General features: G+C 43.0%; 1 protein-coding gene across 4 annotated transcripts in view; it reads left to right on the forward strand.

The window, feature by feature from the left end:
- birc6 (baculoviral IAP repeat containing 6) overlaps positions 1–25,965 on the forward strand; it is a 157,411-nt gene that overhangs the window by 45,620 nt on the left and 85,826 nt on the right. For 3 of the 4 annotated variants that reach the window (XM_028603907.1, XM_028603909.1, XM_028603908.1), the window contains exons 37-55: positions 2,737–2,940; positions 3,402–3,535; positions 8,076–8,229; positions 8,311–8,427; positions 8,591–8,751; positions 10,157–10,283; positions 10,370–10,480; positions 12,268–12,526; positions 13,111–13,682; positions 17,535–17,710; positions 17,810–17,906; positions 18,535–18,729; positions 18,844–19,044; positions 19,194–19,473; positions 19,559–19,815; positions 21,439–21,547; positions 21,831–22,067; positions 22,754–23,615; positions 24,532–24,675. In XM_028603907.1, the coding sequence (XP_028459708.1) occupies positions 2,737–2,940; positions 3,402–3,535; positions 8,076–8,229; positions 8,311–8,427; positions 8,591–8,751; positions 10,157–10,283; positions 10,370–10,480; positions 12,268–12,526; positions 13,111–13,682; positions 17,535–17,710; positions 17,810–17,906; positions 18,535–18,729; positions 18,844–19,044; positions 19,194–19,473; positions 19,559–19,815; positions 21,439–21,547; positions 21,831–22,067; positions 22,754–23,615; positions 24,532–24,675 (4,397 nt within the window). The remainder of the gene's footprint in view (positions 1–2,736; positions 2,941–3,401; positions 3,536–8,075; positions 8,230–8,310; positions 8,428–8,590; positions 8,752–10,156; positions 10,284–10,369; positions 10,481–12,267; positions 12,527–13,110; positions 13,683–17,534; positions 17,711–17,809; positions 17,907–18,534; positions 18,730–18,843; positions 19,045–19,193; positions 19,474–19,558; positions 19,816–21,438; positions 21,548–21,830; positions 22,068–22,753; positions 23,616–24,531; positions 24,676–25,965) is intronic. The other variant, XM_028603910.1, reaches the window with a different exon arrangement.

Genomic DNA, 25,965 nt, shown 5'->3' on the forward strand with positions numbered 1-25,965 from the left:
CACCTAAGTTGTCAGTCTTCGTTCTTGCAACGGCATCACAAGTTAATTCAATAACAGTACAACATGGATTAAGCGTATTGAGATCTGTTAATATTTAAATAGAGCCTGTAAGAAAATAAACTACATTTGAGGTGTTTACACCCAGCTGAACGCAGCGTGGAGACAGCTGTCATCTGTGGCAAAATCCGCTCGATTAACTTGTGATACATAAACATTTAAGAAATTTAATTATATTTCTGTAGGCTACGTAGATTATTTATGTTAAGCTACAGCCTCTTCACAACCACATTTTTTAATATTCATTATGCCTGTATTACAACTTTATTCCGTTTTGGGGGTAAGGGGTCAGTCATGCGCAAACGTGATCATTTATCATTGATGTGTAGGTCTATCTCAGCACAAACGATCTCTTCAACCTGGGCCGCAAGTCAACTGATTATAGTTGTGTTTAATTTCATTAGACCCATATTAGGAATCTGAAACAGCAACATCTAATGTTATCAAACTCTCTCGAGTAGCCTACATCAAAGTTTTCTATAATCGTATACCATGAGGACCATTTTGTGTTGTCAAAGTAGGCCAACACATTATGTGTGGGATAAATAAAAGTCAAACTGTGAGAAAATAAGCTTCATATGTTCTTCACTTCAAATCACTAGACTTTTGCTGTAACTCACTTCATAACTTAACCGAGACATAACAATAAGTCGCCCGAGAGAAAACGAGGATCAGCACTTTGCTACAAACATTCAATGGCCATATGGTCATAACAATAGTGTATAGGCTACCATTAGACAAAAAGCGCGATTCTGGGTAGACACAGACATAAATAAACACAACTATAATCAGTTGACGCAGGTTTCATTTTTTACCCCCAAAACGGAATAAAGTGTTAAGTGGGGTCATGCCAGTTTGTTGTACATCAGTTAGTTTTCGGTATGTGACAAATATGAACTATACTTTACAGTTTCTAGGTTTGCATTTGCCCATGTTAAATTGTGATATCACCAGTTGACATGGGCGTATATATCTCTCATATGTTAACCTGTGTGAATTTAGACTAAGAGTCCAATATATGGATAGAAATCACAAAACAATTTCAGCGGTGTGTAGTGTAGTGGTATAGATCATGTGTAAGTTAGTCCGTCAACTTTTTCGTCCATGACATCCAAGGTTCGAATCCCAGCTAGATCCCAGCGTTTTTTCGTTTTATTTAATTTTTTCTGTTCATACAGTATGTGTCGTATTTGTGTGGCTAATGCTTAAACGCACATGTATGTGTAAGTGCTACTGCAGTTGAGTTTTCTGACTCTAGTAGTATGAGAAAACAGCCTTTAAAGATTACAAATCCCCACACATTTTGCATGACATTATGTGATAGGGTAAAAATAAATAACAGATTAACATGAAACTTCCCCAGCTAATTACTTACATTAAGACATATATTTTTTCCTACAATATATCATATCCCAGTTTGCTTACATTTTAGATACAGTGTTGTTTTAATGTTGAAGTGTTTACTAATGTAAATTCACAAGTCGATCTGGGTGTCTCCGTGGCTTGCAGTAAGATCGAGACACAGTCGCCAGACAACGGATGATATTTCGCAACGACAACGGCTAGTGTTTGCATGAATGTCTGTCGGGACCAGAATTAATGCTCAGCAACTCGTTTCTATCGTCAAGTTTCACAAGACATTGACAAATGAATGTAAAATAGAGGCGAAGCTATAAGAATGTTTATTTCCTGGTTAGTCGGGAATGGGTCCTGAAAGGCCACGCCTACACCACATCTGCCTCTATCACCAGTTAATTCAAAAACCAGTTAAACCGAAACACCGGTAGATACGGGTCGTTAAGGCACAGGTGCCGTATTAGCAGCGGGTCTACTCTGTACCAACCCTAGCAACGACGCTAGCAAAGCAAAGCCAGTCCTTCACTAGCCTATGGTGCGGTGGTCTCTTTTAACTACAACTTCTTTCTCTGCATTGAGTTGACAACCCTCTCAAATATAGACACACAAACAGAAGAAATAATAAAAGTCTCAGATCCACTGTCTGTGATTGCAAAATTCTAGCTTAATTATTGTGACATGACAGCATGACATGACAGCTATTAATATCCGAACGTCATGTCGCCTATTCGTGTTTTTTTCTCGAAGTTGGCAGTAACATGTCATACGTTTTTCATTAAATATATAGGACTTTAAGAATTTAATCCTTACCGTTTTCTCTGAGAAACCGCTCCTTCCGTAGGCACTGGGTGAGGTCTGCTCACTCTGCTGGTAATTGACTCTAGGGGCAGCGTGCGTCGAACACGTGTTCCACAACAACACCACCAGGCTGCCCGCAGATGCGCCTGCCTATTAATCGGCTTGATGTTGGCCGATGCTGATTATGTAAAAAATGCCGGTTAATCGGTCGACCTCTACTTTTAATTTAACATGAAACAGCCCCGAAATCACCATCCCCAAACTCCACCAGACTCCATGTAAATAATCAGGACTTTTAGTGTGTATAGAGCCAGCATATTTCCACCAGACTCCATGTAAATAATCAGGACTTTTAGTGTGTATAGAGCCAGCATATCTCCACCAGACTTCATGTAAATAATCAGGACTTTTAGTGTGTATAGAGCCAGCATATCTCCACCAGACTTCATGTAAATAATCAGGACTTTTAGCATCGTAAAACACACTTCATTCAAAGTGGACATGTACACGTTCTTGTGTTCCCAGGTGAACTGCTGTCTCCGGGCTCTCTGGACATTATGGATGAGGTGGCGGGGGGTGAGGAGGCCGGGGCCTCGTCCTCCTCAGCAGGAGCTGATTCAGACGACTCACTCCCCCAGCCGGCCCCCATCCCCCTGGTAGAGAGCATCGATGAGGCCCTGGTGCCTGACATCATCGCAGGCACTACAGGGACCTCCTCAGTATTCCAAAGTGCGTGGGTAGCCCCGTCCTTCTTCTCCACACTTTTTATCATCCCTATGTCAAGTATTTGTGTGGTAAAATGTTCTCCTCTGTTTTTCTCCACAGTATAGTTTGTTTATTATTATTATTATTATTATTATTATTATAATTATTATGTGTGCCTTTTGGAAGGATACATAGTAATGTTATTATGATTTTTGTATTATTTGTTTATATTTGACATTCCATTGGAGAATTCTTCTTTTTTCCAGTTTGGACACCATAAGTGGTTTTACTTACTGTGTTCTCATAGAGAAGCACTGATTGGTCCTTACTGTGTCTTGTGTGTGGACTCTCCCTCAGTAGAGGAGCGGATGTGTTGATTGGCATTAAAATTGCCCAGTAACGTGCTAAAGAAAGAGTTCCTCTTACTTGTGTGTTTTCCTAATGTGCTTGCTTGGCAATATTAAGGCTGTTTTCATTATCCGAAGGTGCTCCACCTCTGTCATCTTTGGAAAAAGATAAAGACATAGACTTTGACTTGCTACAAGACCTGATGGATGTTGATATTGATCCTTTAGATATTGATTTGGAAAAAGATCCACTTGCTGCCAAAGTGTTTAAGGTATGTTGATATGACATCATATTCTTCTATTTTATTCTCTCTTTTTACTGGGCCATTACTTGCCACTGGCCTGTGTATTGTTGATAACAGTTAACTGTTAAGTTAGTTAATAAACGGGGGAATATACTGTATATAATATAATCAGTGTTGGGAGTAACACGTTACAAAAGTAACGTAATCACAGTAATGTATTCTTTTTTGCTGTAACGCAGTACTATAATGCATTACCAATTAAATTTCGGTAATATTATTACCCGTTACAATCTCAGTAACGCAAGTTACAACGCATTTTAACGCAACATTTTTTAAGAATTTCCCAACACCGCGAAGCATTTGTTCACAGGAGGAAAAAAAAGCCGTGCGTATTATTTCATAACATCTGTGTCCCAACAGGTGACGGTACGTCAGCTCGGACAGCAGTGTGTCCGAGCCGCTGACAGATTTAAACATGTCGGGAATAAATGTTTAGGTTGTTACACGTAAATCATTGCAGTTTATCAGCCGTGGAGAGTAACTCTGCCTGTAGTGGAATGGCTTGACCACCAAAAACGCTTCTTTTACTGTGACCATTTACTGTTCAATATGTTTCTGTCATGAACGGTAATAATTATTACAGATGCAGTTTTACAAACAAGAAAGTGAGCAACTTAGCTTGACGGACATGTTGCATCCATAGACAGTATTTGTTGCATCAACAACATGCATAACAGTTGCATCTCAGTAAGCTAGCAAGAGTACACAAGGTACACAACAGACAACTTCCGTGTAGGCTACTTCAAAATAAAAGCACTTCCTGTGACAGTTCGCAGTAAAACTAAATTACTGTTAAACAAATAAGGTTGTCGACCTTTTCACATATCAGCTGTAAATCAAGTATTGTAAATAATGTAAATAGTGAGTTTTAATCACACTATAATTGGCAATTCCCTTTAGACGGTTTTAAACTGAACAACATGGATTTCTTATTCAAGTGCTTTAAACAAAAATTTTACAAGAATGCCGTACTTTATACAACTGTAAGGTACTTTTAATTGAGTATTTTCATTTTCTCCTACTTGCCTATTGTACGTTTTACTTATCTATTTTTTATAGCTTTAGTTACTTTGCATATTCATATTAATTATACAAAATATTATGAATAATCTGTGATGTATTAAAGTGGATAAAGATGAGACTATATTGATCCAGTGGTTAAATTCACAAGCTAGCTGCCAAGTCAAACATCTGCTGTTATTTTGGTGAAAGTAACTCAAAAGTAATGCAAAAGTAGTGTAACGCATTACAATTCAGAGACAGTAATATTGTAATATAACTAATTACTCTCAAATGACAGTAACTAGTAATCTATAATGTATTACATTTTGGAAGTAACTTGCCCAACACTGAATATAATAGAAAAGGATAAACAAAAATGAGAATCAAAATATTGCAAGATAGTAAAAGTTGTAACGTTTCAAGAAATATTTGATCAAAAACATTGTAATATCGGATAAAAGCATAATTTTAAAAGAAGTCATATTTAATAGTGAATGAATAAATGATAATTTATTTCAGGTGATGCCACTAAGTGGCCGATCCCACATGGAATCACATGACTAGAGGTTGACCGATAGTGGATTTTACCGATAGTTAGGTTGGGCCGTATTTGCCGATAACCGATTAATCGACCGATAGTATTTAGAATTGATACTGGATAAAACGGTTGACAAAATACATACAAAAAAAAAAAAAAAAAGTCCAGACGCTTTTGCCAATAATCAAAATAATAATGTCACATTTATTGATATTACACTCACAGCAATGCTACACAAGCATGTGTGTTGTCTAAAACCGTTCTCCTACATATTTGGAGTCATCCAGTGCAAAAATAAACATAATGAGCATTATAATTCATATGAAGGACAAACTATTTACATTTCTTCAAAAAAGGCCCAAATGTATGCCAAATATCTAAACAGTGGCGCCATTCTTCTCTGTAGAAGAGTTTAGACCTAGCCTGACGTGGTCCTACTCAGATTCTAGTCAGAATATGAGTCTGAAACCGATCCATTGGGTTGTGATTATGGGGCGTGTTCCAACAGAACCAGGAAAAAAAAATGCCTCTGCATTCATTGGATAGACCTGCATTCATTGGATAGACCTACAACCAATCAGAGCAACGGAACTCAACACTGTGTATCGTCTCCATAGAAACCACTCTTTGCACAATGCATTCATTCTAACTTCTGACTTTTAGACTTTTTTGAAGCTGGATATATCATTTGTTGCGTGCAAATATTAATGTGGATAACGTTAGTGATAGTGACATGCTCGCTACAGTCGCATTTCTAGAGATGAATCAGCGAAAATCATTTAAAAATAATTCTCTGATTCACGGCTTGGTTCTAGCTTTTCTCTCTGTCTCTCCACCATATAATGCTCTCTCTCTCCAGTCTCTCTCTATGTCTCTCCACCATATAACGCTCGCTCTCTCCAGTCTCTCTCTCTGTCTCTCCACCATATAACGCTCTCTCTCTTCAGTCTCTCTCTATCTCCCTCCACCATATAATGTTCTCTCTCTCCAGTCTCTCTCTCTATCTCTCGCCACAATATAATGCTACCGTGCTTTCGGGCAGTTGTTGATGCTCCTCCGCTGAGGATTTTAAAATGAATGCGCTGTCGATTCTACACATCTCATTTCTCCAGCGGCAGCCACTAGACGGATCGTGGACCATTTGGGTCGGACTTGCGTTCATTTTTGTCAGTGTTTTAACCGCTTGAGGTTAGTTAGCCTACTGCTAATGTTTAGCGTCATCTCAGCCTCGAAAGCAAACAAACAAACATACTGTTGTGCTGTTCTTTCTCTGCTAATGCAGCATCTATTCAACAAATGAATAACTTTATAATGATATAACAAACCTTTTTGCTGTCGATGCTTTAAACACGCATCTGATGTCAGCCTTCTCCGCACAGCATGTGCTCTTCGTGCAGCGCGCAGTAACACGTGTCGAAAATAAACAACACGAGGCATCACTGATCCTTTTTTATTCTGCCTCTAGAGGAGCTATTGTAATGCATGATGCCAGCAGACCCTTCTCAGCTCTGTGTACTGTGTAATGAATGACAGCGTGCGCTTCTCAGCCGCTCCAGCAACGGACGCAACCAGGAAAAACTATCGGCATGGATTTTTGCCGATAACGATAGTTCCACCAATCAACTATCGGTCGGCAAAACCGATGAATCGGTCGACCTCTACACATGACACTAATATAAAAGTAATTTCATCCCCAGTTAGTGATTTCAAAGTTGTAGTAGTTGAACATTAACTTGAATATTAATAATATGAGATAAAGTAAGAATTTCACAAAAGTTGTATCATTAGAATAGTTATTATAATATGAAATGTATTACATTATCTCTAAAAGGTGCCATAAATCTGCCAGCTTGTGTGTCAAATGAAAGATAATGTCTTCAAGTTATGTATGTCAAAGTCATTCTGGAAATATTACTTTTTTCTAGCGTTATTATATATTAATAACTTTTTCATGCAAAATTGCACCCCTCATATCATTACATTTCTTCCTTCAAATATTCCTACTTTATTCTCAATCATCGGTTTCCAATAATAACCCCAATAGTATGTTCTACATCAGCCTGAATTGTTTCATTCATTTGTTAAAGGTGCTCTAAGTGATGTGACGCGTTTTTTTAGGCTACATTTTTTAAAAAAACATCTCCTCTCTATCTGCTAGCTGCTTGTCCCCAGTGTGTTCAGGGGACAGGCAGCTAGCACATAGTGAGATGTTTTTTACAGTGTGTTCAGGGGACAGGCAGCTAGCAGATAGTGAGATGTTTTTTACAGTGTGTTCAGGAGACAGGCAGCTAGCACATAGTGAGGAGATGTTTTCTGTATTGGACAAAAAATGTTGTAGCCTAAAAAACGCGTCACATCACTTAGAGCACCTTTAACTAAAATATTGGAACATTTGACAATTACGACTTCAGGAATTGAAGTGTTTTATGCGGTTGATATTATCTGAAAATGTATTAATTAGTCAAAAATGATAGATTCATTATTTTAGTAATTGGCTGTAGAATAGGTAAATGCTTAAATCATTACTAAGCTTGTGATATTTCAGGAAATTGGCCCACAGCAAAGCTTCCCACAGTTTCTTTAAACTAACTCACTTTAATTGTTAGAATTACTAATCGGTTTCAGTATTTGAATGCAAGCGTTGACTTGAACCCTGAAAAGGCCTTGATTAAAGAAGCTTGAGCTCAGCATTGAGTTGTGTAAACTATTGTTGGCAGAAGAGAGAGAGGAGCGTTGCCCTCATGTTACTGTGCACTGTTAAACAACTTGCAAGAAAATTTTCTAGGTAGTCAGGTAAACTGTAGTAATTTCTCTGCTTTCTTTGGGCTAAGTGATGTAATCAAGAAGTGTAGGATAACCTATTTTACTTTGAGCAACTAAATCAGCATTTTGAGATTTGAAAGCAAATGTAGAAGTTGATTTGACAGGAGAGCGACTAATCTTTTTTTATCTCATGTCCGTCCTCAGCCTATAAGCAGCACCTGGTATGACTACTGGGGCGCTGACTATGGCACGTACGGGTACAACCCGTACATTGGAGGAGTTGGTATCCCAGTGTCCAAACCTCCGGTTGCTGCTGAGAAGCCCGGCTCACAGAGTCTGTCGGTCTCTGTCTCCCAGGGTGAGTAGTCCTGGCCTGTCTAAATAAATGGTAGCATGTCTTTCCTTCTCATTTCTGACCTGTTGCCTCTGTGTTTCACAGCACTGGATGCCCGGCTAGAAGTGGGCCTGGAGCAGCAGGCTGAGCTGATGCTCAAAATGATGGCAACTCTACAGGCTGACTCAATTTTACAGGCCCTTAACTCCAGCTCCTCCACAGGTAAGCACACAGCACCAAAGACAGCAGGACATGGCTGGTTGAATAACAACTGACCTTACTGGAGATGCTGGAGACAAAGTGTACTTTTCAGGCCCTGTTGCAGTTTGTATTGGCAGTCTATACGTATCATGGCTGTAAGATGTGCCTGTTGTCTGGCTTTCAGTGAGCCAGGCCTCCAATGGGACTGATGACTCCCTGCTCAGGGCTCTCCATGGCGGAGGCTCTCCTCCAGCCAGCAGCCTGATGGTGCAGCCCTCATCAATCCCCATGCTGAGTGCTTGCTTCAACAAGCTCTTCTCCATGCTGCAGGTCCACCACGTACAGGTCGGCACACACAAAGACAAATGGAAAACACAAAATACCCGACTGATTTCAGTCTGGATTGTTTAGAGGTCTAGACTCTGACCTGGCCACTCCTGGACAATAAAGTGGACATATTATGCTTTTCCTTATTTTCTGTCATATCTACAATGTTATAATGTTGGATTTTCATGTTAAACGTGGCAAAAACTTCAACTAATGAGATCAATGTATTTCAAAGAAATCCCTGTGAGCTAAAACGTTAAGATTTCCAACTGTTCTGAACGCTTTGGTTTAAACAGTTTTTTCTAGTCTCGGCTCGGTATCATGTAACAACTAGCTGGCCTTCTATGGGACATGGGATTGGTCATCTGCTCCAGCCAGGCAGGATAGTGTTATTTTTTTTTTTGTTTTTTTTTAGCTACTGCGGTGTTCACATGTAGCTACATGCTAATGGAATTTAAAAGCTGTCATCTTGGCTGCCAATTCCGGGTCACATTACTCTTGAAACATTTCCGGTTGTGTAGTATTTGGTTTAGAAGCCTTTATTGGTGATTTTTCATAGTAGAAAGTCCTGCTATATACTCCCTTGCAGTACCTCCAGCTGAACGGATATTCCAGGAAACACGCTGGCCAATCAGAGCAGAATGGGCTTTTTTTTTATTTTATTTTTTTATAAAAGATAATTTTTTGGCTTTTCCGCCTTTATTTGATAAGACAGCTAGGTGAGAGAGAGGGGGAAGACATGCAGGAAATAGTCACAGGTCGGACTCGAACCCTGGATCTCTGCGTCGAGGCATAAACCTCTCAGTATATGTGCGCCTGCTCTACCCACTGATCCAACGTGGCCACAAAATAGTGTTTTTTGAACATTAGAGCAGGTAAACATGTTCTAGTAGAAACACAAAATCTGTAGTATCTGAAAAGTATGAACCTGAAAATGCTATATAATAGGTCACAAAAAAGTCTTCCAAGTTGTAGGTCTGTTGCAGACTGCAGCAGGCGTTCCTCCAGGTGAAAAGAGGGCTAGTATAGAATAATGTGGGTTGTCGGAGGAAGTAACCTGGCGCCTGGAAAGTAGTGGCATCTTAATGTGTAAACCTGTGCAATAACACTGTTCATTTTGTTGAACTTCTTTTGTAGTGAAATATGTCCAGGAGACCCTGTCGAACAGAAGAAATCCAAATGCCATTAAAATAAATGTTACAATATAAAAAGTAATTTTTGTTTTTCAATGCAGTTTGTTGAGTTAGACAGTGTCTGCACCTGCAACTCAACCAAACCACCTCACACTGTGCTGTTATTAGCTGCTCCTACTTTAGATAAAAACGGAAAGAGAAATAGCAAAATCCACAAGCTTCTGTTGCATGAAATCTATTTCACTTTCTGATATATTCCTCAAATTCTCTGGGTCTGTTTCTCCTGTCAGCTGGAGTCCCTGCTGCAGCTGTGGTTAACACTCAGTCTCAACACGTGTTCTGGTGGCAGTGAAGAGAGTGGCTCAGACATCTTTCTGTTCAACGCCAGCCGAGTGCCCACCATCCCGCTCAACCAAGGTCAGGACTGCAGCACACTGGAGGAGGATTAGACATTGGCTAGTTTTTATTGTATTGTTATTATATGTATGATATTGTGTGTGCAGCATCCATCAGCAGTTTCCTAACCGTGCTGGCTTGGTACCCCAACACCTCCCTGAGAACGTGGTGTCTGGTGCTGCACTCTCTCACCCTGATGACCAACATGGCAGCCTGCGGTCAGTGCTCCACTCCCACTGCTTTCCTTCTGTGTGACATTGACACCGGTGAAAAGTCCTAGATCTCAGTCAGGCAGTCGCACTTTCAGTCTTCTGCTCAAAGAAACCCGTTTCTCTTTAGTTTCTGAGTGTGTTCAATGAACGAGCTTAGTCATTATGTCCACAGTGATTGGTTTATCAGAGGGGATTGGCTTGTGTGAAATAAAGAAATGTTCATCGATACGGTCTAAAGGGGTGGAAAGTACACATTAGATGGACATAAAGAAATATTTTAGATATAGTTTTGCATTTATGGAAAATGCCTTGTGAATTTTGCTAAACCAAAACCTTTACTTAGCCCTAACTTTAGGACACCTAAGTGAGAAATTCCTAACAAATTATCCAAGCTAGTCCTATTAGGAGCTACATAAGGCCGGTTACGCACTGCACGCGTCGCGCGACTGTGTCAGCCACGTGGCGTGTCCGTTTATATTTCGGCTCCCACGTTAACAGGTTAGAGCTTACACACCTGCTAGAAATAGAACCAACGCCTGTTTTTCACGCAAGACGCGAGCGTGTTGGAAGTGTTTCCAGGCAAAATGAAATAGGAAAATATGTGCAAATGCACATTAATAAATGACATCTTGATGTTTGAAAGTCTAGGTTTTGACATCAATGTAGATATAAATGTAATACAAAATTTCAGAGAAAATATTTTCAAATATTGCACCTGTCATACACAACAAAATATTCTGTAACATATTTTGCAGTCAATACTGCCGACGTTGTCTTGCTTTAATCAAATCAATAGGCTATATGTAAATGGTAGGATAGGCTACGATAACAACGTAGTGTGTGTTCTGAGTGACGGTCCAACATCAGATAGGCTAGATAGGCTCTTTACAGCTACACTAAGTTGTTATAAACAGACAGCCCACTTACCCATTTTTCAGAGTTTGAATGTGTCGGCACTATGTCCCGAGATCAGCCCTCCCTGTACCTAGCAGCAGGAGCAGCGCCGCGTCAGACACGCTTCTGGTCTGTAGGACACAGAAAAATCCACGCAGCTGAGACACAACAGAAACGTCACGCGACGCGTGCAGTGTGTAACCGGCCTAACAATATCTCATAAATATGCCCCAGGTTTACACCATTCTTTTTGAAACATCTATGTTTGTTTATTGGTTGTTTAAATATTTGATTTTCTTACAACATTCAATTCAATTTTATTTATAGTATTAAATCATAACATAGGTTATCTCGAGACACTTTACAGATAGAGTAGGTCTAGACCACACTCTATAATTTACAAAGCCCCAACAATTCCAACAATTACAGTAATTCCCTCAAGAACAAGCAACGCGACAGTGGCGAGGAAAAACTCCCTCTTGGGAAGAAACCTGGGACAGACCCAGGCTCTTGGTAGGCGGTGTCTGACGGGCCGGTTGGGGGGGTGATGAACAGTGGCGATAATAGTCACATTAATAATGGAACAGTGACTGGATGTAGCTGGAAGCTGCATAACATAAGTCCCAATATGGAGACAAAGTGTACTTTAGAGTGTATAATGCCCAACTTATGCAACATAAGTTGGGCATTCACCTCTTACATTTTGGATGTCCGATCATCCTTGGGTGAATGGATGAGCAAGATGCCCCATGCTCAAAACATGCTTTACCACAGGACAATAATATACTAACTTGCCAGGTGATTTTCATTTCACAGCGAAAGCTGTGTGGGGGATAGGAATTAAATCTACATTTGGAAAATAATATAATTTTTTATATAAAATCTGTTTGGACTTGCAGCCTCCAGCAACGGGATGAGCTCTCATGAGAGCACTGCCCAGCAGATGGTGTCTGACCCCACCCTGGTCCATGTCCTGGTGCGCTTCCTGTCCGGCAGCAGCACCAACGGGACCAGCCAGCACAGCTCTCAGGTGGGACCCACGGCCACCCAAGCAATGCACGAGTTCCTGAGCCGCCTGCAGGTCCACCTGTCCTCCAGCTGTCCACAGATGTTCAGCGAGTTCCTGCTCAAACTCATGCACATCCTGTCTACTGAGAGGTATGCAGTTGCTTCTCGGGAAATGTATCGTCAGTCAATAACCTGGTTTCTGCCAGGTCTTAAAAGTCTAAAATTTCTAAATCAACATTTTAGGCCTCAAAGCTATAGTGCGTAATTTCGGTCTCCTCCATGAGGAATTCTAAGTAATGACAACAACGCGTCCACATGATACAAACCTTCTGTGATTGTGCACTTTCTTTTGCTAGTCCAAATATAATTTTGCTGTATTACATTTACAAATGAGACCAACATGCTACTTGTAGCTTTCGTGTTATTGGTGCACGAAAATCTTTCTTTTGGATTGTACCGCAGACATAAAACAGATTTTAATCTTCAGCTATGGGGAAGTGCAAGTTTAGTGATACTTGGCTTGAAAAAGTTAGTGATGTTCATGTTAGTTCATGTTGTGATAAATGTAATTCATAATGGTCAATGGTGAAAAAATGTCTTAAGTGTTGCAGAAACTCTGAATAATGTTTGCATGTTACAGCACAGTCATCAGTGCAATAATCACAAAATGAGAAGTCTCAGTAGAAGCTGTATGAATGGTCTTTGGGAACTAATGCTTGATCCTGACCCTTCAGGGGTCCGTTCCAGGCAGGCCAGGGTCCGCTGGACGCCCAGGTCAAGCTGCTGGAGTTCACTCTCGAGCAAAACTTTGAGGTGGTGTCGGTGGCTACGATCTCCTCCGTCATCGAGTCCGTCACTTTCTTGGTTCACCACTACATCACCTGCGCTGAGAAGGTGGTGTCCCGCAGCGGCTCGGACAGCTCTGTGGGTGCCCGGGCTTGTTTTGGTGGTCTGTTCGCCAACATCATCCGACCAGGAGACGCCAAGGCCGTGTGTGGAGAGACCACCCGCGACCAGCTGATGTTTGACCTCCTCAAGCTGGTCAACGCGCTGGTGCAGCTGCCTCTGTCCGGGGACAGAGAGTTCAGCGGGCGGCTGCCGCCGGCCGGCAGCGGAGCAGCTGACAGCAGCGTGTCGGACGAGGAGAAGGTCTGCGGCAGCAAAGAAAGCGTGGCTGGGGGCTCGGCGTTCAGCCAGGGCCCCCCCGCGGGCGTGGCCGACCTGGTGCTAGCCAGTCAGCAGATCATGAGCCAGATCCTGTCAGCACTGGGCCAGTGCAACAGCAGCGCCATGGCCATGATTATAGGTAAGACCAATCACAGAACAAAATGATCAGCTAACACTGCAGTTCCCGTCAGCTCTAGCCACAGTGTGAGCATTGTTTTGATTTTACTGGCCATAACATTATGGTTTTGGTTCACTCTCATGATTCTACCTGGTTTTAGGGTTGGGAATTGTGTGGGGTTTTTCTCATATCAGTGCTAAAGCGATACTTTGAAAACGGTGCCGGTGCTTGAAAAGGAGCACAAAACGACAGTCAGCGACATTATAGAACGGCTTATTTATTGCTTAGTAGGGGTGGGAATCACCAGAGGCCTCACGATACGATATCATCACGGTACTTATGTTACGATACGATATTATTGCGATTTTTAATATATTCTGTGATGTATTGCAATTAATTTCCTTTTTTCCAACTTTAAATTTTTCCCAATTTCAAATAATGTCCCCAAAAGAAAACTTTGTCGACATCTGTTTTATCTACAAAGATACATTTGTCAGTTTGTTCATCTCACTTCAATTATATTGCTGCAAAATGGGATTGTCAAGCAGACAAACTGACCAACACATATATAATAAAAGATCTATACTTGGCGTCTGTGTATCGATAAAGTATTGCCATGGAAAATATTGCGATACTATGCTGTATTGATTTTTTTCCCCCACCCCAATTGCTTAGGCCAGTGGTTCTCAACCAGTGGGGCCCGCCCCCCTGGGGGGGCGCGGACACTCTCCCGGGGGGGGCGCGAGTAGGCTACAGGATGGGAGAAAAAAAAAGTAAAAAATTCAGAAAATAAATTTCCCCCATGATGAAATGCAAGTGGTTGGACTATAACACACAAACAAATCATCCTCCTGGCAACTTTTTTGTCAAAAACTAATCTAGCGACACTTACTGGTGTTATTGGAGACTTTGGTGGTGTTTGGAGTCTTGAAAGCACGTATCACTCTGCAGCTACTGTGCTCAACGAGCAGCGGGTGCTGCCGTGAGCCCCTCCCCCGTCCAAAAGCCCTCCCAGGCGGTCAGTCTCTCAGTAGCCTCGCGCAGCAGTCCCAGCCTGCAGTCAAAGCAGAGAGGAGACACACAGCACTCCTCATAGAAACTCAGATGTTGCTCCTTGCAGACAGAGTGGACGCCTTCACACAAAAACTTGACCTCTGGCATGGCCGCATCAGTCGAGGGAACTGCGACATGTTCCCCCCCAGCCTCGCAGACTTCATCACTGATGCACGTCACACCACTTCTTCTCTCGATTTCAATCGGCGTCTGAGCACCTGTCAGCAATGAGAGAACAGCCACTGACCAAGTGGGAGTGAGAACGGGTCAAATTAATGTCCTTGTTTCTGTTATGAAGACGATCGTGTGTGCGACTCGAACATCTCACATTTACCAACAAAACGTACAGCGAAAGACCGTCAAAACATTTCAGACTGTACTGCCAACGTGTAGACATTTTAACATCAATGTACGCTGTTTCAATACTGTCTGCTCTCTGCAGCGGGAGGGGCTGCTGCTCCATTTCCCCCGCGACTGACGCGGACACACACACACACACACACACACACACACACACACACACACACACACACACACACACACACACACACACACACACACGGTGGATGCAGGAAAAAATGCAGATGAGCTAAATTGAGGACAGCTATGCTCGTTATTGTAAGTGCAATGATAAGTTAAAGTCCAATAAGTACTTTATCAAACCGTGTGTGTGTGTGTGTGTGTGTGTGTGTGTGTGTGTGTGGCCAGGATAGGACATTAACTAACAATGTAAAGATCAACAAGCCACTGACGGTGACAGATATGTTCATATTTTTTTTTTTTGTCTTAAATCCACCAGCCATTTTCTTATTATTATTATTATTATTATTATTATTATTATTATAATAATAATACTGACATTTGCAGCATCCAGAGCCTTTTAAGGTTCCTCGGAAATCTCAGCCCAGAGTAATTAATTAATAGTAATAATTATTATTCTCCCCAAAACAAGTTTCCTTTTTATTTTTAAAGAACTATAAAAACAAATTGCAACTTTTTTTGCAACTTTCACTGTCTTCTGCAACTTCATTGCAACACACATAGAAAAGACACCACAACTTTTATCGCAATTTTTAACAAAAGCTCCCGTGAAATCAGGCATCGCAACAATCTCAAAAAAAGGCCGTCAAATCGTGGAGGGACTGATCTGGTGTGTTTTTTCATGTGTTATGGTTAACATTCACCAGTGTTTTTTTTGTTGTTGTGGTGCACGTAGGCTACTCCTGATTTTGTCAGTCATCCCATCTCTTATATGCTGTGTCTCTATGATCCTCTCCTGTCCTATTCATGGTAGCCTATTCGTGGACATTGCGCCGTCATCACGTGCTGTAGTAGGGGGGCCCGCCTTGATAATCCTGCATAGGGGCCCGGTGTTTGCTAGTTACGCCACTGACCTCCTGCCCTCTTTCGTCATTCTGGGCAGCACTGATGCAGGAATACTCTCAACTCTGTGACGTCACCTTGATGATTCTCCTCCCTTTCGCGTCGGCATATTTGTGTGAGGCAGGATTCTCAGAAATGACGCACTCAAAACCAAATACCGCAATCGTGCACAAATCGAGGATGATTTGAGGCTATGTTTATCAGACATTTCGCCAAGAAATTGGAGGGGGGGGGCCCAACTGCAATGAACCAGCTTTGGGGGGGCCCAGCTTGCAAAAGGTTGAGAACCCCTGGCTTAGGCCATATGATCAAAAGTAAATTATTTAATAATATTGTAATAACAATACCTTTATAAAAATAAGTTATATCACCAGTTAATTGTGTTGTTTTTCGGTTGCTGCAGGCTGTTGTACGTCCTGCTGTTGGAGTCCTCTCCAGTGAAATACAGTCACACTTTACACTGTTTAACGTTACCTGTCAGCATTTTAACAGTGTTTACTCCAGCTGCTAGCTAGTGGTAGGCTAACGTTTCCTGCTGTCAAGTGTCATGTTAACTAGCGTCACACACAGCAACGTTTCTGTTGTCTCTAACGTCTGTTTCGGAGCATCAGAGAGCAGCGCAGGCATTTAAGTGGCACCGAAATGAGGCACCGAAATCTGCATTGCTATTCGGTCCGGTAAATACCGGTCGTTAGGCACCGGTGCCATTTAGCACCGGGGTTCAGTACCCAACCCTACCTGGTTTTCAGCAGCAGCTGTTTTCCTTGGACACAAACATGACTCCAAATGAATGCTGAATTATGTTATTGTTGTTTACAGCTGTTGCTAAAAAATATAAACTGCTGCATAAAATAAAGGACCAAATTTATTTTATATTAGTTTAATGTTTTTCTGAATGAGAAGAAGATAAGTTTGGCCTATGTAACATTTTCTGAACAGGAACTACTGTGACCACAAATGACATTTATGGGATAATGATAAATATTAAAATGTAGTGTAACTGTAACACAAGAAGCGACAAGTCATGAAGTCAGCAAACTCCGTGATGTCAGTCGCACAACAATATTAGGCTGAAATTTCCTAAAATCTTCCCTAACATAACCCCTGAGTGTATGGAATGGAAACAACAGTGTTTTATTCAGAGAATATGTGTTGGATGGTTGGTGAGTTGATAAATAATGAAATTGAGTTTTTTTCCTTAACACTATACCGTTTGAAAAATAGAAGTGCGTGCATGCATGCTCGGAGATTGCAGCGTTAATGGTCCATTAGCCTAGCAAAAGTATACAGACGCTCTCGGGTGTTGGGTTTGCCGTGTTCTAATACCTCTAAAGTGTCGGCGGTGCTAGTGTTGAGGAACTAGGGAACAAGAGAAAAAGTAAAAGCTCAGAAAGATAAATGTGTACTGCTGCAAGCTGACCCCTGTGTGTTCCTCAGGAGCTAGTGGTCTCCACCTGACCAAACACGAGAACTTTCATGGCGGGCTGGACGCCATCTCGGTGGGCGACGGCCTCTTTACCATCCTCACCACTCTCAGCAAGAGGGCCACCTCCGTCCAGGTCATGTTGCAGCCCATCCTCACATACATGGCCTGTGGTTACATGGGCAGACAGGTGAGCAGAAGCCTGTCATGATCTGATATTAAAATCCCATCTTGAACAAATCCACATGCCAGAACTTTAATATTTTTATTATTATTTGACATTTTGCAGGGGTCTCTTTCCACCTGTCAGCTGTCGGAGCCTCTTCTGTGGTTCATCCTGCGAGTGTTGGATACCAGTGAGGCTCTCAAGGCCTTCCATTACATGGGTTGGTATATACACAACACTGGCCTCCTAACCCCACTGCACTCACCCCAGCTTTCACACTAAATGCACCTTCAGACTTCTTCTGGTCTGGTCTTCCACCAGTGCTGTTCTTTATTTTGGAAATACAGCAACAGAAATCAAAACTTGCTTTACTTTTTTAATTTTTTTAATTTTATTTAATTTAGTAAAATATTAAGTTCTTTAAAGAAAAAAAAGAAAGCATTGCACATTTTGTGTTTATGTAATTCTTCTTATGCTCATTTAACTTTGTATGTTTTTAGTATTTTGTGCATTTTCCTTGATAATCAAGCGAGTAGACTCGTGATACCATTATAGCAATTGCAGTAATGTAAATCCCATCGCAATATGGCGTTTTCTCCAGCCCTAAAAGGGGCCTTCAGTGACAACTGTTTTACCTGTTGAATGTGTCTCTGTGATGTATCTGGGACTAGTCCTATCCCACTGCAGGCAGACACTTTACCCATGTTAACACCCTGATTGCAGAAGAAGAAGGAAATTTTGCATAGTTGTTAGAGCGCACAGCTACTCAAGTGTATGTAGCATGGATTCTAGCAGCCTTTGGAAAATCTGATTGATGAAGAAACCATGACTTTCTTGTGTTTTACCAGGTGGTGTGCAGTTGATCTGTAACAACATGGTGACCAGCACCCGTGCCATTGTAAACACAGCACGCAGCATGGTGTCCACCATCATGAAGTTCTTAGATTCCGGTCCTGGGAAGACAGCGGATGGCAACCTGAAAGCCAGAGTGATGACCTCAGAGCCAGACAACGCCGAGGGACTCCACAACTTTGCTCCCTTAGGTTGCTTTCTCCTCAGTCTGTTGTATCCTGGGGACAATATTTTTATAGTAAAAGAACTTGGAACCTTACATCAACTATTGTCTAAGTCTAAATGATCCGGTTGTACCTTCACAGGCACCATAACATCCAGCAGCCCCACGGCGCAGCCAGCAGAGGTGCTCCTCCAGGCCACGCCCCCCCACCGCCGGGCGCGCTCAGCGGCCTGGTCCTACATCTTCCTGCCAGAGGAGGCCTGGTGTGACCTCACCATCCACCTTCCGGCTGCCGTGCTACTCAAAGAGCTCCACATCCAACCACACCTGGCCTCTCTAGCCAGTGAGTAGCACCCAATTTAATGTTGGAAATGAAAAAGTTTTGGAATGTGTATTTCCATCAACCGTCAAAAGCTTTTCCATCTCACTTGGATGAAAACTCATCTGTTGCTCCTTTGTGTTTTGCTGTGTCTCCTTCCTCCTACCAACCAGCCTGCCCGTCCTCGGTCTCAGTGGAGATCAGTGCTGACGGGGTCAACATGTTGCCGCTCTCCACGCCAGTCATCACCAGCGGCCTGACCTACATAAAGATCCAGCTAGTGAAGGCGGAGGTTGCGTCAGCTGTTTGCCTGAGGCTGCACCGGCCTCGTGATGCCAGCACCCTGGGTCTGTCTCAGATCAAACTCTTGGGCCTGACGGCGTTCGGTAACACCTCCTCTGCAACCGTCAACAACCCCTTCCTGCCTTCTGAGGACCAAGTCTCCAAAACCAGGTACCAAAAATACATTTTGGACTGAGAAATATATACTTGTATTATACGTGGGTGGTGTTGTAACCTTTTCCTTTCCCCTGTACAGCATCGGGTGGCTGCGTCTGCTCCACCATTGCCTGACCCATGTCAGTGACCTGGAGGCCATGATGGCCAGTGCTGCCGCACCCACCGCCAACCTGCTGCAAACTTGCGCCGCGTTGCTCATGTCACCGTACTGCGGCATGCACTCTCCCAACATCGAGGCTGTGCTAGTCAAGATTGGCCTGCAGTCCACTCGCATTGGACTCAAACTCATCGACATTCTGCTGAGGAACTGTGCCGCCTCTGGCACCGACCCTGCCAGTGAGTCACACACCGCTGCGTCGCAGCTGCAGCATTAATCATAGGCAGCAGATACACAGGATCCTTAAAAAGCATCAAATAGTCTTAAAATATTCAAACGTATTGCCTTAAGAGGTCATTAAATGAGGTTGTTAGTGGGAAAGACTGAGACAAGGGCATATTTCAGATGTTGTTTTGCCCCACCAGCTAGTAAAAGTGTCAATTGGAATATTTGGTAACGCTTTATTTTACAGTTCTGTATTTTCCTATTAGCTACTTAGATCGATGTAATTTAGTACTAAGATATGGAGACAGAGTTCAGTTAGTACACTTTGAATTGATTAATTCCATTGAATTGATTCTTTAAGTCGGTGTACAGCAGGTCAGCTGTACCAAAATACTTGTTCTTTTCAGGAAACAAATTTGGACAAATGCGTAGGACCTGGCTAGGAAAACATTGAGAGATTACTGAGACTCAGATAAAGCTTCTCCAAATACTGTCATGCAGACCATGCTAACAAGTAACTGGTCACATTGTAGTAATTAGTATAAATGAAGTGAAGCTGCATTAATAAAAGAGCAACATCTCTGCTTGAGAAAACTAAGATAGAAGTCACCCTGGTCTGCGTCTTTAAGACCTGACCTGGCCAAACTTGACTGGAACTGCCAAATCTGAGTCCCAAATCAAGCATTGGGTACAATGTGAGTCTTTGCCTCTTCCCAACGAGCATGTTGCATATGCTTGCAACACATGGCATATATGGACCCATATTTTTTTGTAATTTGTTGCGTAAAGCTTCAGGCTCAGGCCAGGTTTGGATATTGTCACCTAACACCCTCCCACAAAAAAAAAAAAAAACAACAACCTCCAAATCGTCTTGTACTGTGGCAAAGCATCTGCCAAATGAATGTAATGTAGAACCCTTCACATCTACAGAAAAACATCCAAATATTATAAAAAGGATCAATCATCTGGTTAAAGCTTTAGTGCGTAACTTTTAGATATTTATAATAGAGCTGTTCCTGGTTTTAAAGGCTGCATTACAGTAAAGTGATGTACTTTTCTGAACTTACCTGGCTGTTGTAGCTGTTCTATTATTTGCCTTTACCCACTTAGTCATTATAATCACTGATTACTGATGATTATAGATCTAAAATCTCATTCTGTAAATATTTTATAGTAAAAACTACAATATCGTTGCGGTATCGATATCGAGGTATTTGGTCAAAAATATTGTGATACTAGATTTTTTCCATATTGCCCAGCCCTAATTAATAAACTTCCGTTACGTTCAAGCCATTGCCAAATGAGTTGGTACAAAGCTAATTAAGACTATCAGCTCCACACAACTCTCTCTGGATCTCTCAGTATCAGGAGATTGGGGCGACTGGTGACTTCCCCCCGCAGAAGCTCAAGTGAAGATATTGACCTCTTCTGAAGAGTCCATCATGGTTTTTAATCCTGTATGTCGTCTTTGGCTACTAATTTAGTAACTGCGAGGAGGAAGGGTGTATCATGTGGACGCGCCGACAGTGTTGTTGTCGTTACTTAGAATTCCTCATGGGGGAGACAGAAACTAGGCGCTATAGCTTTAACTATTACGCGTGACAGCCCTCCTTATTTTAGTCTTTCTATCTTTGTAGATTTGAACAGTCCTCTGCTGTTTGGACGACTAAATGGCCTCTCCTCAGACTCCACCATCGACATTCTGTACCAGCTGGGCACCACGCAGGACTCTGGAACCAAAGACAGGTACATCAACATCCTGTTTTCACCTTGACTCAAACTGTCGTCCTCTCCTCTATAAGAACAACAGCCAATGAGAAACAGCTTTCTGTCAAGGTGATATTCCAGACAGACTCATAAGCCGATAGTAAAAAGTGTCCTTATACTCACGCTGTCATCTTTTACTGTCATATGGTCGTGTTTGCTGCATATAAATTCCATGGTGACGCCCCTCACACTGAGGGACTGAGCAGATGAAACCACGTGATGAGTTATTGATCAAAGCTTGTTCTGAATTGTCCCCCTCCAGGATCCAGGCTCTTCTCCAGTGGGTCCACGACTCTTCGCGAGTGGCGGCCCACAAGATGAGTGGCCCCATGGGATACCCTGGTGCCGGTGCTGGCTCGTCCTCTGCTTCGTTGAGGGAGTACGGCCTGCTCATGCCCTCGCCCTCCCACCTCCACTGCGTGGCAGCCATCCTCTGGCACAGCTACGAGCTGCCTGTGGACTACGACCTGCCTGCACTGCTCAACAGAGAGCTCTTTGAGTCAGTCATAGTCTTTGTTCTTATTATAAAGACCATACATGCATGCAAGGAATAGTTTACCTCAAAATGAGTTAATATATATACTCCCCCTCACATCAGGGTCGCTCCTTTCATAGCACCTCACTGCAATGTTGTTCTCATGTCTGACGAAGCGTGATTTACATTAAAGTCAGGATGGCAGTCTTACTACTTACTACTAATGCATGCCTTGTTCATCTTATGAAGCGCAGTGTAATACATTTATCATTTATCATCTCTTATGCGCTAAGAAAGAATCTGCAAAAAAAATTTTTTTAGAAGGTCTGCCAGATTGCCACATTGACGAAATTATGAAAATCAAACAAAAGCTTTGTAAAATGTCATAACATGTCATAAGCTCAGGTGTTGCTGAGACTACTTGTCTGAAACAACCAAACTTGCCAGCCATATTCCCCGTCCGCTAGCAGGCAAATGGTAAGAGAAGGCTGTAATATTAAAGGCATGTCAAGGTTGCACTATAATATTTAGCAGTTGTGTGCTAACATAACATCCTAATCCCTTGTATTCAACTCTACTAATGACACACAATTTACACAGTTGAAGAAGTCTTAATATTGGTACATCAACATAGATTTAGCAGCCTTATGAGTACCAACAACATAGATTGATGACTGTTGATTGATTCCATTCATCTTCCCTTCCTGCAGGCTGCTGTATAACTGGTCCATGTCGTTGCCGTGCAACATTGTGCTGAAGAAAGCTGTGGACAGCCTGCTGTGCTCCATGTGTCACATCCACCCCAGCTACTTCTCGCTGCTCATGTCCTGGATGGGGATCGTCTCAGTGCCCAGCGCCAGTCACTCTCAAGCCCAGCACCACCGCCTCTCCATGACTGACGATGGAAAAAAGCAGCACGACGCCAACACCAATGCTGCAGGACTTACCGATGACTCCAAGCATGCCAGACCCCCCATTAATCTGTCGGAGTCCCAGTTAGCTACGCTGGCAGCTGCCTCCCAGTCTCCAGGAGCCATAGAGCAGCTACTTGACTCAGGCTTACCCTCACTGCTGGTTCGCAGCCTAACCCAGTTCTGTGTTGGCCTTCTGGCCGGTGCCGACCTGCCTCTGCCCGCTGCTCAGGCTGAGAGACGACATCACCATCATCACTACCACTCATCCTCCTCATCCTCACACATTCGGCCACCTCTGGCTGCGGAGCTGGCCGCTCCGGTGCTGCGCTTTCTTACTGAAGTAGGCAATAGTCACGCCATGAAAGACTGGTTAGGAGGGCCAGAGGTAAACCCACTCTGGACAGCACTGCTCTTCCTGTTGTGTCATTCCAGTGCCAGTGCCGGTGCCAATACAGGCCGTCAGTCCCTGGGCTCTGGGTCTGCGGCAGGCACCCCACCATCCCAGCCTCAGGCTTCAGGATCACGCTTCTCCCTGTCCTCTTCTGGCCAGGCAGGAGGACTCAGCACCCAGCAGAGGACTGCTCTGGAGAACGCCACCGTGGCCTTCTTTCTCCAGTGTATCTCCTGCCACCCTAACAACCAGCGACTCATGGCTCAGGTCTGCTCTTATTTTCCAGAGTTCTAGGATAATGGGCCACATTCAGACAGGATCAGGCGCTGGGGCAAAAACGCCGGTCCTCCCATTCATTTCAATAGGGGTAGTGCGTTTAGACTGCGACGGTGGGGACTACAGGGGGGTCACACATTAGGAGTTAAAAAAACAATTGAGTACTCCGTCATTAGTTCATCAACAGGATTGCCTCACTAGGCTTTTTTCTTTGTTTTACAGTTTGTGCGGCCTTATCATGCAGCACCAAACACACCAGTAACTCTATCTCATTGAAAAGTAAGAGGCTCCACCTAGTGCTGCAACTGCATACTACAGCACATCTACACAACATTTTCTGAACTGTTCCTTTTTCTTCTGCATTATCGGTAAAAATATTTTTAATCGGTTAAATTAAACACAAAGCACTGTCGCTCTGTCTCTTTTCTTTCTCCGTAAAAAAGAAGCTGCCTTCAGAAATGTTAATCTGGCGGAAAAACAATAATCGTGAAATATAAAGTGTACTTGTGCTACCGTAGAGCGGGGGTTAAAGTACACAACAGGAAGTCCCACAAATGGACCTATTAAGGGACAATCCCACACTGCCGCACAACCCTGCGTCGAGTCGCCGGAGCGTCTGAGTCTATGTGAATGCAGCCCAAAGCTTTTACTTTCTCTGAGACACCAGGAATTGAATTTTGACATCACACACACACAGATTTGCTGATGTAATTAGTCAGAAGTTTGGAGTTTTCAATTCAGCAATGCCATAGAGAGAACCATTTTGAATGATCCTATTAGTCATGTTTTTAAAATCTGCAGGGTCATTTCCTGAAGAAGTAAGAACCCTAATAAGGCCTTGGTGGTATCAAGGACGACCTGTATTCATTTGTCTCTGTATTCATTTTCAAACGTTTTCTGGCTACAGGTTCTCTGTGAGCTCTTCCAGTCTGCACCCCAGCGAGGCAACGTGCCGATCTCTGGAAACATCTCAGGCTTCATTCGAAGGCTGTTCCTGCAGCTCATGCTGGAGGACGAGAAGGTCACAGTCTTCCTACAGTCTCCCTGTCCGGTGGGTAACTCTCTCTGCTCTTGAACGTCTGCCTCCTCTCTTTTCCATTACCAAACCCATTTCCTGAGTTGCATCAACCAATCAGTTTGCTTGATGCTCAGTGATGACACATTAGCATCAGTGTCATCATACATGTGACGGGATGTTGTCTGTCATGAACAATGCTCTCCCAATGTAATGACATGACTGACATGATAATATTTGTGGCAAAAGATCCCCCAACATGTTGATAAAACGGCTCAAACTGATAGTGGGATTGGTGTAGAATTCAGCTGTGACCACAAGGGGGCAGCCCAGCAATTTGAACAGAAGCCTCCTCTCTTATCACAGCGATCCCCTCAGACTGATGCATGTCTGGGATGGAGTATTATGGTGTCCTCAATGACACCTTAATGCTCTATATTTTACTCAACTCAATAATTGGTTATTAGAGATGGTCTTTTGTGGGTGTGTGTGTGAGTGTAGGTGTGTCTGTGGGTGTGTGGGGTGTAGGTGGGTGTGTTTGTGTGTGTGACTGTTCGTGTGTGTGTGTGTGTGTGTGTCTGGGGGCAGTGTATAGAGAAAATGGTTTTAATTACCCAAAGCAAGCCATTTAAACATCCTAGCTGTCTCATTGTTCTCAGTATTATAGGCTGTTCTTTCTTGTTGCCCACTAGCAGGCGGGGGACTGTGGTTGGCAAGGGTGTTTGGTTGATCCAGACGAGATATTTTAGCAACAGCTGCCCAGACACGGTTTTCCCTGCATAGAGAATAAGGAGGCGGCCACCTCCGTCAAATGTCCTCCAGCTTTCCACAAAACTCCGACTGGTGTCTTCATGGAAATGCCTTTGTAAGTGTTGCACTTGGTGGATTTCTGTATTTGTAAATGCAATTGCAGCATTACGCCATTGCCGGTGTGGTGGCTCTGTATTGTAATCAGCATAGTGCACTGGGAAAGGCGCTGCCAATAGGAAGAGAAGAGCCGTCTACTTTTGGTTTCAACTCAGTCTAGTTTTAGAGCCCTGCACGGGCCAAAAACTCCAGCCCTAACCCGGCCCTGGCCCGTGGTGTTCAAGCCCTACCCGACCCCAGCCCGACAACGCCTGCAATTTTTTCAGCCCAAACCCGGCCCGACCCTAGACCAACATCAATCACTTTAAGCTCTCTCTGACGCGCGCTCTTTGACGCTCTCTCTCTCTCTGACGCGCGTTCTCTGATGCGCTCTGTCTCTGCTACACACGCAAACACACACACGTCACACCTTCTCCATCAACAACATGAAATCAAGGAGAGGGCCAACTTTTCCTGCTA

Source organism: Perca flavescens, chromosome 17, assembly GCF_004354835.1.
Source record: "Perca flavescens isolate YP-PL-M2 chromosome 17, PFLA_1.0, whole genome shotgun sequence".
In the NCBI taxonomy this organism is placed as follows: domain Eukaryota; kingdom Metazoa; phylum Chordata; class Actinopteri; order Perciformes; family Percidae; genus Perca; species Perca flavescens.